This window comes from Typopeltis vanoorti, chromosome 9 (assembly GCF_054136105.1).
Source record: "Typopeltis vanoorti isolate ZY-2024b chromosome 9, IOZ_Tvanoo_1.0, whole genome shotgun sequence".
In the NCBI taxonomy this organism is placed as follows: domain Eukaryota; kingdom Metazoa; phylum Arthropoda; class Arachnida; order Uropygi; family Thelyphonidae; genus Typopeltis; species Typopeltis vanoorti.
The window spans coordinates 72,192,990-72,211,696 of NC_143557.1; the positions used below are offsets into that span (position 1 = coordinate 72,192,990).

At 35.1% G+C, this 18,707-nt stretch overlaps 1 protein-coding gene across 2 annotated transcripts in view; it reads left to right on the top strand.

Moving 5' to 3' along the window:
- The window catches only part of mRpL39 (mitochondrial ribosomal protein L39), a 100,326-nt gene that overhangs the window by 58,161 nt on the left and 23,458 nt on the right, over nt 1-18,707 (top strand). For both annotated transcript variants that reach the window (XM_090397419.1, XM_090397420.1), the window contains exons 6-7: nt 286-398; nt 14,857-15,004. In XM_090397419.1, the coding sequence (XP_090253545.1) occupies nt 286-398; nt 14,857-15,004 (261 nt within the window). The remainder of the gene's footprint in view (nt 1-285; nt 399-14,856; nt 15,005-18,707) is intronic.

Consider the following 18,707-nt stretch of genomic DNA (forward strand, 5'->3'; position numbering starts at 1 on the left):
GGTTTGGACATTGAGTTTTTTATTTATTTATAATCATGTCAATTTGCAGATTATTTTAATAGTATTGAAATAATTTCAGAATTCTAAATATGCTTAGAATTCTGAAATTATTTCAATGTCATAATTGCAGAGAAATCAAATATTTCTATAAACATTGTTCAATTTAAAGATTCCTTGCTTACTTATGTATGCACAGAAGCATGCTTACATACTGGATAATCATTATTTGTATTATTGGTATGCTGAATTCCCCAGATATATTTACATTTATTTCCACATACTTAGGAAGAACTCAGAGTTTTTACTGTAATGATGTGGAAGCTGGCTGAAATTGATAACCGATTTGAGAGATTAGAAGTTGATGCATCAGTTGCTCGGAAGATATTTGAGGACAACAGGTAAATTTTCATTCACTTTGTATTATTAGTTTTTTTAATTTATTTCAGTTTTCAGTATTTATAAATGACCCATCACCTCAAACTATGGGGAACAAGAAAGGTGTAAATATTCTATAGTACCTTTGAAAAACTATTATTATCTCACTATGTTACTCTCTCACATAGGTTTCGCTTTAATATCTAAGTTTTATTCCCAGTATGAAGCATACTTTAAAAAGTTTTGTGTGGTTCACTTTTAATAATAACTTGAAAAAGTTACACTGAAGTTACACTGTTGTTGCTTTTTGTTGTAAAGATTATAATGTATAGCATTTTGTCATTGAATTGGAAGCAGTGAGAGAGAGAGAGAGATGTGCAGTCTTTTCAGATTTTATTTATTTTTAATAAAGGTTTACTGGCCTGGTTGGCTGAGTAATTAGCATATTTGTTCTCTGTGTTTTAGGGTGGGATCCAAACCCTAAAAGACTATGGGTTTGAATCCCACCACAGGTATGGATGTTCATGATTGCCTTTAGATGGAAGTTAAATTTCATTGTCTAGTGTAAGATCACTGCCCCACTAATATATTAGAGGCCTTGAGTAGCTTTAAAAAATACCATGTTTGGTGTTTATAGAGCATGGTTTCTTGATTATGTAAGAAAAAATATAAAATTAATAAAAACTGAAATCCATGGTGCTAATGTATTACAGGTTTACAATTTTTCATCATATACATTTTTTTTTTTAAATACCAGGGTATACCAAGAATATATTGCATTGTTATTGTATGTTAGAAAAAAAATCCTCATTTAAAATCTTATCATATTATGCTGTATATATATATCCAGATTTTAAGAATAAATTATTTTATTTTTCACTGTAGTAGTAGTCATCATATTTCATTCCTTAAAAATCCTTGCAACGTGAGCTGATGTAAACTTGCTCTGACAAATGATGCAAGGATTTTTAAGGAATGAAATATGATGACTACTACTATAGTGAAAAATAAAATAATTTATTCTTAAAACCTGGATATATATATATATATACACAGCATAATGTGATAAGCTTTTAAATGTTAAGAAACCTGTTATTTTACAGGTTTCTTAACATTTAAAATTTTTCAGTTTCTGCATTAATAATAATAAATGCAAACCTTGCCAACTTTGCAGGTATCTGTAGTTTAAGAGCTTCTGCTTATACACAAAAACTTTCATATTTTCAACAGACAAATGCATTAAAATCTACTTTGCTAATATACTTGATGTACGAATCTTACATGTCATTGTATTTCACCTTACATATATAGTAAACCCTCGATTTAATGGACAAAATTTCTGGTCCATATGTCACGTGAAAATTAACACGCTGTTAATTTTAAAATGCTTTTAACCAAGATTTGCTTATAATTAAATTAACAGGTTATTTTTTGTTATTAATTTCCTGTTATTTTTAACAAATTTTGGTGAATAGGCCATCATACGTTGGGAAAATACTGTAGTAATATAGCCGACATAAATGAGTCACCGCTCATAAAACATGTTCAGCGAATGATTAGGACATGATCACACCAATTGCACTGTAATTCTTTGTCACATGGCGTGACTTTCTGTGGCAGTTTTATTATACACATTTTTGTAATTTTAGGGAGTTAATTATAAAAAAAGAGCAGAATTCAAAAATTCAAAAAAAACTTAATAGTTTTTTCAAAGCAGGATTACCTAAACCAAGCGCCTCAACATCGAACATTAACTTCACATTAACTTATTTAAAAATGTGAAAATTGTGTTAAAAATTGTGTGTAAAACAATTTTTTTTATTATTATAGTGCTAATATTGATAAAATTGCAGTATAATGTTACAGATATTTTTATTTTAAAAAATTCACGATTTAACGGACACCCCTTAGCCCCTGTTAGTCTGTTAAATCAAGGATTTACTGTAGATAGCTTTAGTTTACTTAATAGAAATTCTGCAAACTAGTTTTAAGTCGAAACTTGCCCAGTAGTTGGTGTTTTCTGTTTCTTAAGTTATGCTAGGAATCTTATGATGAAAAAATCTTATTTCACAAGAAAATAAATCTCTTGCTGAATTTGTTTTTATAATTCATTGAAAATTATAATTGAATTATTTTTTTGATTAACTGTCTTTAGTTACATTACATTAAGGTTGAGTTGAGTTCGAGGTTATATCGTAGTGTGTAGTGTTCGTGCAAGCTCCTGATAAGATAAGTATTATTTTCAGTTATCGTTGATAAAATTAGTTAATATTGCGTAGTTTTGTTTGCCTTGCGTATTTTAGTGCGTCTGTTTGTGTGTTTTTGGTGTGTATAACTTATTATTTGATAAAACACGTTGCAATAATTATGGCACCTGTACGAAGGAAAATGGCGGCCAGTAATGATGGTTCGCCATCGTTATCAAAGAACAATAGTATAAAAGAAATGAGTCAGTGTACTAGCTGTGAAATGTATGCTTTACGAAGTGCGGTCGGAGTGTGGATAGACGATAATAAAGGATTGAATGTGTGTAGAAAATGTAGGGAGAATGAGGAATTGAAGTGTTTCGGATCGTGAGTGTGATATTTTTGTCAAACTTCAGAATGAAGAAAATAGCGATATGACAAGAAACGGCAAGGTTGTACATGAGAATTATGAGAGTGTGAATGATAGTATAAATGGTTTCTCAGAGAATAAAAAAGATGAGATAGATGCATTGAATGAGATCGCGTTGTTGAATGGTGCGATAGAAAGGGCAAAACAGCAGCTAGAGTGCATGAACAAAAGTCGACTGAATGAACCAACCAATAATAAAAGGTATGACAGGAAAAATAGGCATATGAATGTGAACATGAACAAAATGAAGGATAGAGTGCTGTATGGAGACTCGTTAGTACGAGGTGTGTTAGTAGAGGATTTGACAAAATCGTACCAACCTGGTGCGACCATAAAGGATGTAACTGAGTCTATTAGAGAGCAAAAGGAAAGGGTGAAAGAAATGATTGTTGTGGCAGGTACGAATGATTTGAAAGGAGATAAAATGGAAATGATAGAAGACCTGAATGAATTGTTTGAGGTAGCAAAAGAAAAGAGTGAGAGAGTTAGAATGATTAGTCTTTTGCCACGGTATGACAGTGAAATGTTTAAAAGGAGGGCCATAATTGCGAATGACTTTATGCGTGGGTTATGTATGACGAGTGGTGTGGAATTTGTGGACGTGTGGAGTGAGTTTGATGGGCGAAAGGATCTATATAAGATGGATGGCTTGCATTTGAATGGTTATGGTTTAAGAAGACTTGAGAAAGTGTTGCTGAATGTAGTGGATGTGCAAATTCAGGGAAACTAGATTTGTTAAGTGGGGGGGGGGGGGAGTAGATATACAGTCCTTAGGGAGGCAGTTGAATGTAAGAATGAATATAATATGCTAGAGCAAATAAGGACGACAAACCAGAGTGGGATAGTTAATATAAGGCATCAAGGTAGGGTTGGGGCTAATGGGGGTCTTAAATTCATGTACACTAATACTAGGAGTATTAGGAACAAGAAGAAAGAGATTTTGGCCATGGTTGGCACTTCCAGGCCACAGGTTATTGGTATTAGTGAAACATGGCTGACTGTAGATGATATAGCTAGTGGGATTGAATGTGATGGGTATAGTGTGTTCAGGAATGACAGAGAGAATAAAATGGGGGGAGGAGTATTGTTGATGATAGCTGATGAGCTACAGCCAAGGAGAATAGAAGTTGAATTGCAGGATAGAGAAAAGAGCACATTTGAGGCCATTTGGTGTGAGATTGTGGCTAGCAGAACTAAATATACAATTGGGTGCTGCTATAGACCAGGTGATGGAAAAGATGGTGGTGACAATATGCACAAGCAAATAGAAGAAATGAGTGGAAGGAGGGTGATTATTATGGGAGATTTGAACTATGGTTGCATTGATTGGAGTGAGGAGAGGACACACGGGAGGAAGGAATTGGATTTTATGTGGTTATTAAGGGATAACTATCTGCGACAGCATGTAATGGAAAATACTAGGGGTCAGAGAGTGCTTGACCTAGTAATTACATCTGAGGGTTTGGCTGTAACAAATATGACCACATTGCCACCAATCGGTGAGTGTGATCATAGGGTCTTGACTTGGGAGGTGGCTAAAGGTGTAGAATTTTCAATTAAGACAGGGTACATGTGGAATTATCGGGCTGGAAAGTATGACAAGCTTAGGAGTTTGATTGGCTCAGTGCCATGGCATGTACAACTGCAAGGACTAGAAGTTGATAGTGCATGGGAGGTAGTTAAGAAATGCTTGCATGAAGCAATGGCTGACTGTATACCTAGAGTCCGAATAATAAATCAAGTAGGGGTTAAATGGATGAATAACACCATTAAGCTTGAGCTGCAAAAAAAGAAACAACTATGGAGGGAATTTAAGGAGAAAGGTGACCGGCAGGCACATGAACGGTATAAAGCGCAGGCCAGAAGGGTGACGAGTGTGGTAAGAAAAGCAAAAAAGGATTACGAAAGAACATTAGCCATGCAGGCTAAAGAGAATCCTAAACAGTTTTTTAGATATGTAGCAAGTAAAAGGAAATATGTACATGGCAGAATGATTTTAAAGAATGCCGATGGTAGGGAGGTAACTGAATCAGTTGAGATAGCTGAGTTACTGAGTGAGCACTTTGCAAGAATATATCATCCAGGTGGTGACATTGCAGAAACGAATAAACCAGTAGATTATATGGGAATTGTGGTGAATGAAGTGGAGGTGAGTAGTCTATTGCATAACCTCAATGTCAATACATCTGTGGGATTGGATGGTATACCAGCTTGTGTAGTACGAGAAGCAGCTAAAGAATTGTCAGTACCCTTGACCATTTTGTTTAATTTGAGTCTCAGGTCTGGGTTAGTCCCGAGCGGGTGGAAGGAAGGGAAAATAGTTCCACTGCATAAAGGTGGTTCCAAGACTGCTGTTGTAAATTACCGACCAATTAGCATATCAGGAATCATTGTCAAGATCTTAGAGAAATTAGTCAAGAAAAGAATACAGGATTGGATAGATGAAAATGGGATATTGTATGGGGGACAACATGGTTTTGTGAAGGGTAGATCATGCCTCAGTAACTTGCTCACATTTTATAACACAGTGACGGCTGAACTGGATAATGGTAATGGGTTTACAGTGATACTACTGGACCTTGCCAAGGCCTTTGACAGGATACCACATGGAACCCTAATCAGTAAACTGGAGCAGATGGGGATAGATATAGGGTTGGTAAGATGGATAGGAGGGTGGTTGAAGGAGAGATACCAGAGAGTGGTTTATTCAGGAGTGGAGTCAAAAAGATGTCTTGTGACTCGTGGAGTGCCGCAGGGCTCTGTTCTTGGACCACTGCTTTACAATTTGTTCATCAATGATATTGGAAAGGATTTGAGAGGAAGTGTTCACTTGTTTGCTGATGATGCAAAGTTGGGTAGAGCAATTGTGAGTGCACAGGATGTCAAAATTTTACAGGATGATTTGGATAGTTTGGAGGACTGGGCTAGGAAAAATGGATGTCAGTTTAATGTGGCAAAGTGTAAGGTTATGCACTTTGGGGTGAAAAGAATAGCAGCAGTATATCGCATAGGTGGAACCGTACTCCAGGAGATTGATGAGGCCAGGGATTTGGGAGTACTGGTGGATAGGGAGTTGAAGTTTAGGGGGCACATTGCAAAAGTAACTAAAACAGCTCACCAAATCACTTGGCTTATGAAAAATACTTTAACATGTAGAGAGAAGCAAGTTTTTGTTCCTCTGTATCGAGCCTTGATAAGACCCCATCTGGACTACTGTGCCCAGTTATGGGCACCAGGGTTTCTTCGTGATGGGGAGGAAGTGGAGAGGGTCCAGAGACGAGTGACCAAGATGATAGCAGGTCTGTGGAATGAACCTTATGAGAATAGGTTGAGGATTTGTGGGTTGCAGAAATTGGACGATAGGCAAAGGAGGGGGTGATATGATTGAGACATTCAAATTACTGAAGGGTTTTTATAAGATTGATCCAGAAGATATTTTTGAAAATATGACTGGTGGTGGGAGGACTAGGGGCCATGCATGGAAGCTGGGCAAGAGCGTGGTTGACAAGGGTGTTAGAGCTAGGTTTTTTACTTGGAGAGTGGTGAGTGAGTGGAATAAGCTTCCAGAGTCTGTTGTGGGTGCTACGACCGTGAATGAGTTCAAGGCAAGATATGATAGATACTGTGTAAATGTTGAATAGTTGTTCCAGACATGATGTTAGGGCCTCCCTCGATGAGTCTGTCGACTCCTTGGAGTTTCCCGGAACAATAATAATAATAATAATAATAAATTACCTGTTCTGCAGGAACCAATGTAGCTCAGTCAGTATTGACAATATCCTTTAGCTGGAAAAAGCTTGGGTTCTACTACTCTGTCTAGAACCTTTATCAAGGTTTTTCAATTAACTGGTCTAATACAGAGATAACAAAGTCTTTGTTTTGTTTTTCCAGAAACTTGGGTATTTTTTCCTGCAAAACAGGTGAAAACTGGCCAGAAGAGCACTCAATTAAAATACATTAATTACCTTATAGCCGTAAATACTTTGGTCATAATCTCACTATAAATTGCATTTCACTGAATTGTTTCCAATGATTTGTTCAGTATAAATTTTCTTCAAGTGAATTGTTTTAGGTGATTTTTTCTGGGAACCCATCAGTTTACATCTGAAAGATCTTCAGTTGTTTTTTATTTATTCTTAAAAATTCTCTTGCGTATGATGAAAAAAAGCACTTTTTGTTACTTTTAAGACTCATGAATGTCACCATATTTGAATTATTACTTAGTGCTTACCATTGCTTACATTGTGGTAGAGCGATTCTGGTACCAAAAGAAATAATGTTTTAAGTTAAGTTATAAGACATTGTTTACCTCTAGAAAAGGTACATGTTGATAGCAATATTGACAAGCATGGGCGGAAAGAGTCCCATATGTGACCAACAAAATTCATATGACATATTCATATATTGATTGGCATTAAGAATATTGAGTAAAAATTGCCAGTGAAGTTTGAATGATACAGAATGCTATTATGGTGTACCTTTCTATAAAAACTATTCAAGGAATAAAATGGATAATTTATTAAAAAGTAATTCAGTAATGGACATGCAGTCAAATAAAAATGATTGATATGCTGCTATTTTCAAGATACAAAAAATCCCACAGATTTTTGTCTAATTAAGGAAATCACAGCAACTGTTGATATTTCCTATACTTAGTAATTGGTATTTTAATATATGCACCTGAATTATGCTATATAAGAACTGTTATTCTTTATATTAAAATAATACTATAAGTGCTTCTGAAAATTATTATTTGGTCCTTCTTATTAAGATTGAAACATACTATTGGATATTTATAAGACCATAGATTTAATAAAACATTTATACATAATCATCTACTAGTTTCGCTAGCTGTAACTGTCTAGCTTTGTCAAGACGAGAAAGGTTATGCTGGTATTAAATGCAAAAAACTGTTTAAAACAGTTAGACAAATTGGAGAGAACGCATGACATAACACACACAAAGCGTGAAGATTTAGTTATTGTTATTAAGTCGCGTTGTATAATTTTTTGCGTAATTTAGTTCTGCTAAACTTAATGAATTTAACAGATTTTTCACGTCTTTTAATATTATTCCCTGGTTTCTGTTGAGGTTATTTCCTGTTCGTAGGACTACTGCAGCTTCTTTGAAGTTTCTACATCTATGATCCTCTTCGATATATGGCATGGAACTGTTATCCCAATCTTGCATGGTTAGAAGTTGAGAAATGATGAGCTAACCCTGGGGTGTCTGTTCTATTATGATTGACTCTCAGACATTTTCCTTCTTTCTAATTTCTAGGCTTCTTGAAGTTTGGCCTATGTAAGTCCACACGTACATGGTATGCTATAAATGCCTGCATATTTCTAGAAAGCGATGCTATTCTTAGGGGATCGTAATGACTGTCTTATAGTCGTGGTAGGTTTAAAAACAACTCTGATGTTAAAAGGCTTCATGATTCTTGTTATTTTGTTGGAGATTGAGCCAGCATAGGGTATGACGATGGATGATATGTACTGAGTTGTTAGAGGTTGTTTCTATAGAGAATTTTGTTGATAATATTTTGAGGATAACCATTTTGTGATAGAGTTTTTGATATAAGGGAAAACTCAGCAAGTATGTCTTTTTCCTCTGTGATATTTTTGGCTCTGTTTTTTAACATATGTATAATGCTCAGTTTCTGTGCATAGTGATGATTGCATGTATAATGGAGATAACGTCCAGTATCTGTAGGTTTACGATATATTGTAAGTTTGATATTTCTGTTATCTTGTTTTTTAACTAGTACATCTAGAAAGGATAATTGGTGATTGTTTTCCAATTCTAATGTGAATTTGATTTTATGATGGAAGGAGTTAATTTTTTGGAGGAACTCATGTAAGGTATCTACTTTGTCTTTCCAGATAATAAACACATCATCATCATATCTCCACCAGACTGATGGTTTTGGATTCATTTTCTAATTTTTCCATGAACAGGTCTGCACACGGTGGTGACAGGGCACTGCCCATGGCTAAGCCTTCTAGTTGTTGGTATACTAAGTTATTCACTTTAAAGTAGTTGGACTTGAGACAGTGGCAGAATAGTTGGGAAATATCATATGGAAAGAGATCTTTTATAATCTTAATGACTTCTTCAACTGGTACATTTGTGAACAAAGAGATCACATCTAGACTTGCCAATATGTCTGTGTTGGATATATTAGTGTTTTTAAGTTTTTAAAATACCACAACGAAACCAATCTTCTGATTCACAATATGAATGGATGGCCTCAGGACTTATAAAGAAAACTAAAATCTTTACATCCAATAACTCCACGCCTTTATGGTGTACCTAAAGTACATAAAGATGAGGGTGCAACTCAGCCCGATCATGGATGGCAGATACTCTCCCACATACCTACTAGCCAAACACCTCGTTAACCTACTTAAAGGGAAGATAAGGAAATCAGCTTCATATATAAGGAATTCTCAACACTTCGTTGAAAAACTTTAAAACATTAATATATCCAACACAGACATATTGGCAAGTCTAGATGTGATCTCTTTGTTCACAAATGTACCAGTTGAAGAAGTCATTAAGATTATAAAAGATCTCTTTCCATATGATATTGCCCAACTATTCTGCCACTGTCTCAAGTCCAACTACTTTAAAGTGAATAACTTAGTATACCAACAACTAGAAGGCTTAGCCATGGGCAGTGCCCTGTCACCACCGTGTGCAGACCTGTTCATGGAAAAATTAGAAAATGAATCCAAAACCATCAGTCTGGTGGAGATATGATGATGATGTGTTTATTATCTGGAAAGACAAAGTAGATACCTTACATGAGTTCCTCCAAAAAATTAACTCCTTCCATCATAAAATCAAATTCACATTAGAATTGGAAAACAATCACCAATTATCCTTTCTAGATGTACTAGTTAAAAAACAAGATAACAGAAATATCAAACTTACAATATATCGTAAACCTACAGATACTGGACGTTATCTCCATTATACATGCAATCGTCACTATGTACAGAAACTGAGCATTATACATATGTTAAAAAACAGAGCCAAAAATATCATCACAGAGGAAAAAGACGTACTTGCTGAGTTTTCCCTTATATCAAAAACTCTATCACAAAATGGTTATCCTCAAAATATTATCAACAAAATTCTCTATAGAAACAACCTCTAACAACTCAGTACATATCATCCATCGTCATACCCTATGCTGGCTCAATCTCCAACAAAATAACAAGAATCATGAAGCCTTTTAACATCAGAGTTGTTTTTAAACCTACCACGACTATAAGACAGTCATTACGATCCCCTAAGAATAGCATCGCTTTCTAGAAATATGCAGGCATTTATAGCATACCATGTACGTGTGGACTTACCTACATAGGCCAAACTTCAAGAAGCCTAGAAATTAGAAAGAAGGAAAATGTCTGAGAGTCAATCATAATAGAACAGACACCCCAGGGTTAGCTCATCATTTCTCAACTTCTAACCATGCAGTAGATTGGGATAACAGTTCCATGCATATATCAAAGAGGATTATAGATGTAGAAACTTCAAAGAAGCTGCAGTAGTCCTACGAACAGGAAATAACATCAACAGAAACCAGGGAATAATATTAAAAGACATGTGGAAAAATCTGTTAAATTCATTAAGTTTAGCAGAACTAAATTACGTGAAAAATTATACAACCTGACTTAATAACAATAACTAAGTCTTCACGCTTTATGCGTGTGATGTTACGCGTTCTCTCCAATTTGCTTAACTGTTTTAAACCGTTACTACATTCTCTTGTTTTTTGCATTTAATACCAGCATAACCTTTCTCGCCTTGACAAAGCTAGACAGTTACAGCTAGCGAAACTAGTAGACAATTATGTATAAATGTTTTATTAAATCTATGGTCTTAAAAATATCCAATAGTATGTTTCAACTATAAGTGCTTCTGTTAGTGAATGTTTTTCTCTACTGCTGGAAGGTAAAACTGTTTTGTTTTTTTCATTTAAATTATTTCTTTAAGAATTAGTTTGTATCAGATTTTATTTAATCTGTGTAGTACGCACTTAACAGTGTTGTAATTGGTTGAATTTTTTCTGGAAAATGCAGTCCTGATGGATCGGTATGCCATCCTTCACTTTTTTTTCTCTCTCAAGTTTGTTTATTATTTATTAGTTCAGCTGAACATGCCTTCCTTTTTAACACATTTTAAATTGCAAGTGTGAAAGTGAAATTATTATTAATTTACAATTCCAACTTGCACATATACGTTTACTAGTAGATATATATTTTTAGATATACAAAATATATACAAATATGCATAAAAAATACAAAGATATACAAATATGTTTATCCACTGGTACATATTATTATGTCTGCATTAAGTTTGTTGTTCTTAGTCAACAAACTAGTTCTAAGGCCTATAATCTGTTGTGACCTCAGATTATAGGCCTTAGTGAGCTATACATGCTTATCAGAATCAGACATACTAACTGGTATCGAGTGTAAAGGGTACACTATTTTAAGTAGAGAGGATAGGAGAGAGAGAGAGAGAGAGGAGGAGGTGTACTGCTAATGATATCAGATGACTTGAATCCAGTTAGAGTTGAGACCTGTGATTGTAGTACTACTAACAGTATTTCATAGCAGTGAGTTTGAAGCCATCTGGTGTGAGTTGGAATCTAACAAGATTAATTACGTAGTGTTAAAGACCTGGCAGATCGGTTGAGACAGTGGCAGAAGAATCTATTTTGTGATGAAGAAATGCATCACAAAATAGACAAGATGAGCACGAAAAGAGTAATCATAATGGGAGACTTTAATTATCCAAATATTGATTGGTAGCAGTAGAATCTCATGAGAAGAATGAAAATGTATTTATTGAGCTGTTGCAGGACAACTTCCTCAAACAGCATTGTGAAAGAAGGACCTCAGGATCAAAGAGTGTTAGATTTGATTATAGTGTCAGAAGGCGGTTCAGTTAGAGATGTAACTATTCTGCCTCCAGTTGGTGACAGTGATCATGTGGTACTCACTTAGGAAGCTACTAACTTTATGAATGTTCCATTCAGAAAAGATTGCATGCTGAACTATAAAGCAGGAAATTATGACCAACTGAGGAGTATACTGAGTTCAGTAGAATGGGATCAGTTGCTGGATGGGAAGAATATTGACAGTGCTTGGAAAGCATTTAAACAATACTTAAATGATGCAATATCAGAATGTGTCCTGAAAGCTTGAAGAATAAATAGAGTAGGAGTCAAATGGATATGTAATCTTATTAGACAAGAGATTCATATGAAAAGGATGATGTCCGTTATGAAAATTATAAGCAGCAGGCTAGAATAGTCACAACTATTGTATGGAAAGCAAAGTCTGAGTATAAAAAGAAACTGGCTCTGCGTGGTAAAGACAACCCACAAGAATTCTATCGATATGTTGCAAGTAAAAGAAAGAATGAATATGAAATGATAACTCTTAATAAATCCAGATGGCATGAGGGTTACAGATGCAGAAGAGGTTGTTCAACTAATGAGTGCTACATTTTGTTAAAAGCTATCAACCTGGTTTACATGACACTGAGTTACTGCTACCTCTTCATTGGATGAAGAAACTCAGGTGTATGAGGACGAGTTATTAAAACTGCTGCATAAACTGAATAAAAATTCAGCAATAGGGACTGATGGGATATCAGTACGTGTGCTAAAAGAGTGTTTAGCTGAACTGGCTATTCTTTTGACCAGGCTGTTTAATAAGCTCAGAACAAGGAAGATTCTGCAGGAACGAAAAGAATGTATGGTAATTCCATTGCACAAGGTGGTGCAAAGACTGATGTATCCAACTATTGACCAATTAGTATGTCAGGAGTGGTGGTGAAGATTTCGGAAATATTTGTTAGTGCTTGCATTCAGAAATGAGTTGACAGTGAATCTCTACTTTGCAATGAGCAACATGGGTTTACTAAGGGAAGGTCATGTTTTAGCAATTAGCTCAATGGTAACAATGTTACCATTGAACTTGACAAGGGGAATGGATATACCATGATACTTTTGGATTTTGCTAAGGCTTTTGACAGAATACAGCATGGTAGACTGTTGCATAAATTGGAGAATATGAGTTTGGGTTATAGAATATTAGCGTGGATAAGAGGATGACTGACTGAAGGATATCAAAAAGTGGTATATGGGGGGATGTGAGTTTGCAAGATTAAAGGTAAGCAATGGTCTTCCACAAGGATAAGTGCTTGGTCCACTGTTATTCAATCTGTACATTAATGATATTGGCAAGCGACATACAGCTGTTTGCTGATGATGCAAAGATAGAAATGGTAATCAGGAATGCTGCTGATATGCAGTACTTGCAGAATGACTTGAATAGACTGGAACTGTGGGCATGGGAAAATGGATTTCAGTTCAGTGTCAGTAAATGTCAAGTCATTCACTTCGGAGTGATTAGATATCCAGTGTCGTATTATATTGGTGGGTTTACGCTAAAAGAAACTGATGAGGTTAGAGATCTTGGAGCGAGGTTCAGCGACCATGTAGCAAAGATTGCAAATACAACTCAAAAGATAATTGCAATGCTGAAATGAACATTCACATGTAAAGATAAGGATGTCATTTTGCCTCTTTACAAGGCCTTGATAAGACCTCACTTGGACTGTTGTGTTTAGGTGTGTGGTCTCCTGGTTTCCATTGTGATTTTGATATATTGGAGAGAGTGCAAGGGAGAGTGTTTAAAATGATATCAGGATTATGGAATACTGATTATGATGACAGATTGAGAATTTGTAGACTGCAGACACTAGCATACAGGAGAAAGAGGGATGATATGATTTAGACTTACAAACTTCTGAAAGGGTCATACAGGATTTCAATTGATGGAATTTTTCAATTTATGGAGGGTAGGGAAAAGAAATGAGGGCATCCTTGGAAGCTGAGAATAAATGCAGCTAAGAAGAGGGTGAGGGCTAGATTTTTCTCTTATAGGGTGGTGCATGATTAGAATGGATTGCCATTGGATGTTGTGAGTGCAAGTAGTGTGAATGAATTCAAGAATAAGTATGATAGCTGGTGCATATAGTATGTGGCCTCCCTCGATGAGTTCCTGACTCCCTGGAGGTCTTTCTTAATAATAATAATAATAATAATGTATAGGTTTAAACCAGAAATATACCTAATGGCACAACATGATAAGATTTCATGCTAGCTGAGGCATCTCCTGGTTAAACAAGGCCCCTTGCTGGGCAACCAGGAAAATGAGACAGTTGGTGATTGGACATTGTAGGGTTCCATCTTGCTGTTAGAACCATATAATGGTCTGTGCTGGTTGATGTATACCCTTGGGCATCCTTGGTTAGCCATTCTTGTAATAGTTTTTGTCTCCTGAAACTGCATCCATAATGATGAGACAACCTTAGTGACACATTAAACCAACATGACACTTTTGTTTGTGATGCCTAGCTTCAGGTCATTCAGTGGCCTGCCATCTCAAATCATTTAAATGATGATGACTTGTTATACTGTGAAGGTACTGAAAATGTGGCTAACTCAATGAGCAAGTCCAAAAACAGGAATGATGTAGTCCCAAGGATCATATTTTTATAGACATGAATAATCTGTATTGTGTGACGATCTATTGAATGGTAAATCAATTTCTGTTGGATACTTGGAATCAGTAATGCCCATTACATGAAATATCCACCTTTAGAGACACTGTTAAAAACAAAATATTCATAGAAAACATTTGTTCTGTTAATGTTGTTGAGCAGTGTATCAAAATTTTAAAGTGACAACCATTTGGAAATATTGATATACTATCATTCATTTATATATTTTTCCAAAAATTTCTGTATTATTGTAATTTATCAGAAGTTTTATTTCAGATTCAAAGTTGAACAGATTTCTCAGATAGCATCCCAAAGTCTTGATAAAAATACTGTAGTCTTGTACCGTCTGGGGGATCATGTTGATATTAGTTCTGGCCCTTTGATTGGAAGTTCAAAGCAGTTAGGAAGGACACAAATTACAGCAGTGAGTTTCTTATATGTGTATATATTGATTTTGATCCAGTATTTACATTTACAAAAAACATTTCATGGTATAATTAAATAGTTACAGGTGACATATTCTATCATGGATATGTTTTGTGGAGTATGTCTATGGGAATGAGATTTAATTTTTTTGGATTATTCTTGAATTTCTAAGGAGAAAAAACAAAAAAATATTTATAAATGAAATTCATATTTATATAATACCGGCTGAAAAGACTTAAAATAGGCTGGAAAATTTTTAATTTACAAATGCACAGTTGAATTTATAAATGTTAATTACGAATTCAGCATTTTAGTGGCTAATACTCCTCTGCAACCATCATAAGGAAAACAATATGTACATAATTCCTCTCTGTTCTGATTGGCCAAGTGGTTAGCATATCCACTCTCCAGACAAAAAGGCTGCAGGTTCGAATCCCGCCGTGGGCATGGATGTTTGTGATAATATACTAGTGGTAATGGTGGACAGTAGATGGCATTGGTATAGATAATGCTGTCCGCTGTAGTTAGAGGATTGAGTGGTGGAGAGAGAGAGTTGTAGAGCAAGTGCCCTTCCTCAAGTCTGGGACTCCCTGGAGGTATCAGGTAATAATAATAAGAAACAAGATATTCCTTTTTGCTTCTTGCATGATAAAGAAACTCAGTCTCTTAGTTTTTACCTTTTGTAGGTTTGGTTGGTATGATTCAGAGATATAAAAAAAATCATATCAGTGATTGTAATATAGTTACAAATATTATGTAACTTGGGTGGAGAGGGCTATCCAAGGGAAGAATAAAACAGACAGAAATGATCCAGAGTATTAATTCACTGACAGTGAAATTACTGTCATCATCAGCATCTGAAGAATTTATACCATCCATTCTTTTTGTCCTTTCCAAATTTTCACATCTCAGTATTCTGTTTGGATGGGAAAAAAATCTCATTGCAACATGCCACTGGCACTTGGAACAATAAGAAAAACTTCATTTCAGAATATATATTACCCAAATCAGTCAATTTTGCTGTTTCTATTTTGTTCAGTTCAGAGTATTTCATTAAAGAGGGTTGAAGATGAATGGTAGAGAACAAGATAACTTCTAGATGGTTTAAATAATTATTTGCTAATAATTCTGTTACAGAACAGAATTATCAAATTCCAATTTGATATTACAGCTATCTTTGCTGATGTAATATGTTTTTGGTTATTTCATGTGGCAAAATAATTTTTACCTACAAAAAGAAGGTACATCCATGGGCTCACCACTATCCCCCCCCCCCCAATTGCTAACTTTGATATGGAAGCTTCTGAGCAATGTGCTCTTGATTTCCTTACTTTAAAGTAAATCTGCAGTTTGGCTTAGATATATTGGTGATGTTTTTGTTATATAACCACTTCACCACCAAACTTTAAATACCTTCCTCAGCCACCTGAACAGACAACACGAATGCATACAATTTACCATTGAAATTTAAAATCAAAACTCGCCTCCTTTCCTGGATACACTTGCCATACATCTTCCTTCATGCAGTCTGTCCTTCACTGTCTATCACAAGCCCATGCATACCAGCTAATAAATACATGCTAATTCTTAACAAAAAGAATCATTAACATACTGAAAAACAGAGCAATGATAACACAGTCCAACACAGTTTTTGCTGACTTTTATATGAGACTTGTTTTTTACTAATTTGGGTGCGCTGATTTCAAATATCAAACCCATTTTTCTCTATCACGTCAGGTTTTTCCTCTATGGCATTTTCTTTTTGCTAATTTGTAAGTTTTCGATAGTTTTAAGGAGGCAGTACTATTTAGAGGATCAAAAAAATCGATTTTTTAATATTATTTTCTGAAAGTATGTACTTTTAAAAATCTGTTCCTAACTTTTTATCAAGAAATTCGAAAAATTCCCAAAGATATAGCTTATTATTCAAAGTGGTGCGCAGATCAGAATCAGAGCGCTCACCGCTCTCGCTTGTTAGTAAAAGGATAAATGCGTAAGAACCTGCAATGGCACGTACTGGCGCTTTGAATGCGAGAGAGAGGCCGATAATTAGATACATAATTACTTAACAATATTCATTAAAAATTACACGAATATTTATAAAAAAATAACAATTTTACTTACACATGAGTTTCAGGGAATAAATTTTTGTTTGTAGCAATTTCTACTGTGTGTTCTGTTTTGGCAATCCCTTTGAATACTCCAACAATAGTTGGCCATCATGTGAGAATCCCATCTTCCTTGGTACCGATCTTCCATAGTTTTTAAGTCTTGATGAAATCTTTCGCCTTGTTCATCGCTTACAGCACCTAAATTCTCGTGAAATCTATCAAGATGACTGTATAGGAAATGAAGCTTTATGCTCATGTTGCAACCTAGGCGCTGGAAATTTTCAAGCATTGTTTCCACTAGATCTTTGTAATTGCACGCTTTTTTGTTTCCAAGAAAATTATTCACAACCATCGTAAATGAAATCCAGGCCTCTTTCTCAATTTCGTTCATAAAGTTGATGAAATTTGGGTCTCTCATTAAAGTTCTAATTTGCGGTCCATCAAATACATGGGCTTTAATTTTTTCATAACTAAGTCATGGAAATTTTTCACATATGTATTGGAAACAGTCACCTTGTAAATCTAAAGCGTTAACATACTGCTTCATAAGACCTAGTTTGATGTGTAGAGGTGAAAAAATGATTTTTTTCTCTGTCGATTAAAGGTTGATTTATAACATTCTGTTCTCCAACATTGAAGGATATTCTAAGAGGCCAATGTTTCTGACTCCAGTGTTGGTTTCTAGATCGACTATCCCAGAAGCATAGAAAACACGGAAACTTTGTATATCCTCTTTGAAAGCCAAGTAAAAAGTTCACCATTTTAAGATCCACACAGATGATCCAGTTATGGTCTGTATATTTTAATAACTTCAGAACCTTTTTAATGTCCTCATATGTTTCCTTTAAGTGGACTGAATAGCCAATAGAAATTGAGCCATATACATTCCCATTGTGTAGTAAGACACACTTGAGACTTCTGCTTGAACTATCGATAAATAAACGCCACTCATTTGGATGATATTGTACAACACTCATTTCAGTTAGTAAACCTGACACATTGTTACAGTAAACAAACCCACACTCGTGTTTAAAATATTGTACAAGATTATTTTCCCTGCTATGATAAAAAGTTATCTTCGTATCTTGCTCCAGTAAGTTTTTTTCATTTAATCTTGAAGCTAACAATTCCGATGATTCCTTTGATAGGCCCAAATCTCTTACTAAGTCATTCAATTTCGCTTGAGTAAAACGTTGCAATCCAGAACTAGAAATTAAATTTTTATTGTCTAAATCAGCATCTGGGTCTTGCTCCTCAAGAACATCTGTCATATCCCAATCATGCTCGTTCTCAAGTAAAGGAAGTCCTTTATATATTGGCATGGCTATTTCATTGGAATGAGCAACTGGCTGAATTGCTGAGTCGAGATTTGGATACACAATTTTTTTCTTATTCTTCTTATTATAACCAGAAGTCTGAACTAAACAAAAATAGCAATCATCTACGTGATTTTTCGGTTCACGCCAAATCATTGGAATGCCAAAAGCTAATTTTTGGCGTTTTCCCTTGCTCCACTGTCGTAAATTTTCTACACATGACTTACACACTTTATTTGGAGCCCATGACTTGTCCTGATCTGCAATTTTTACA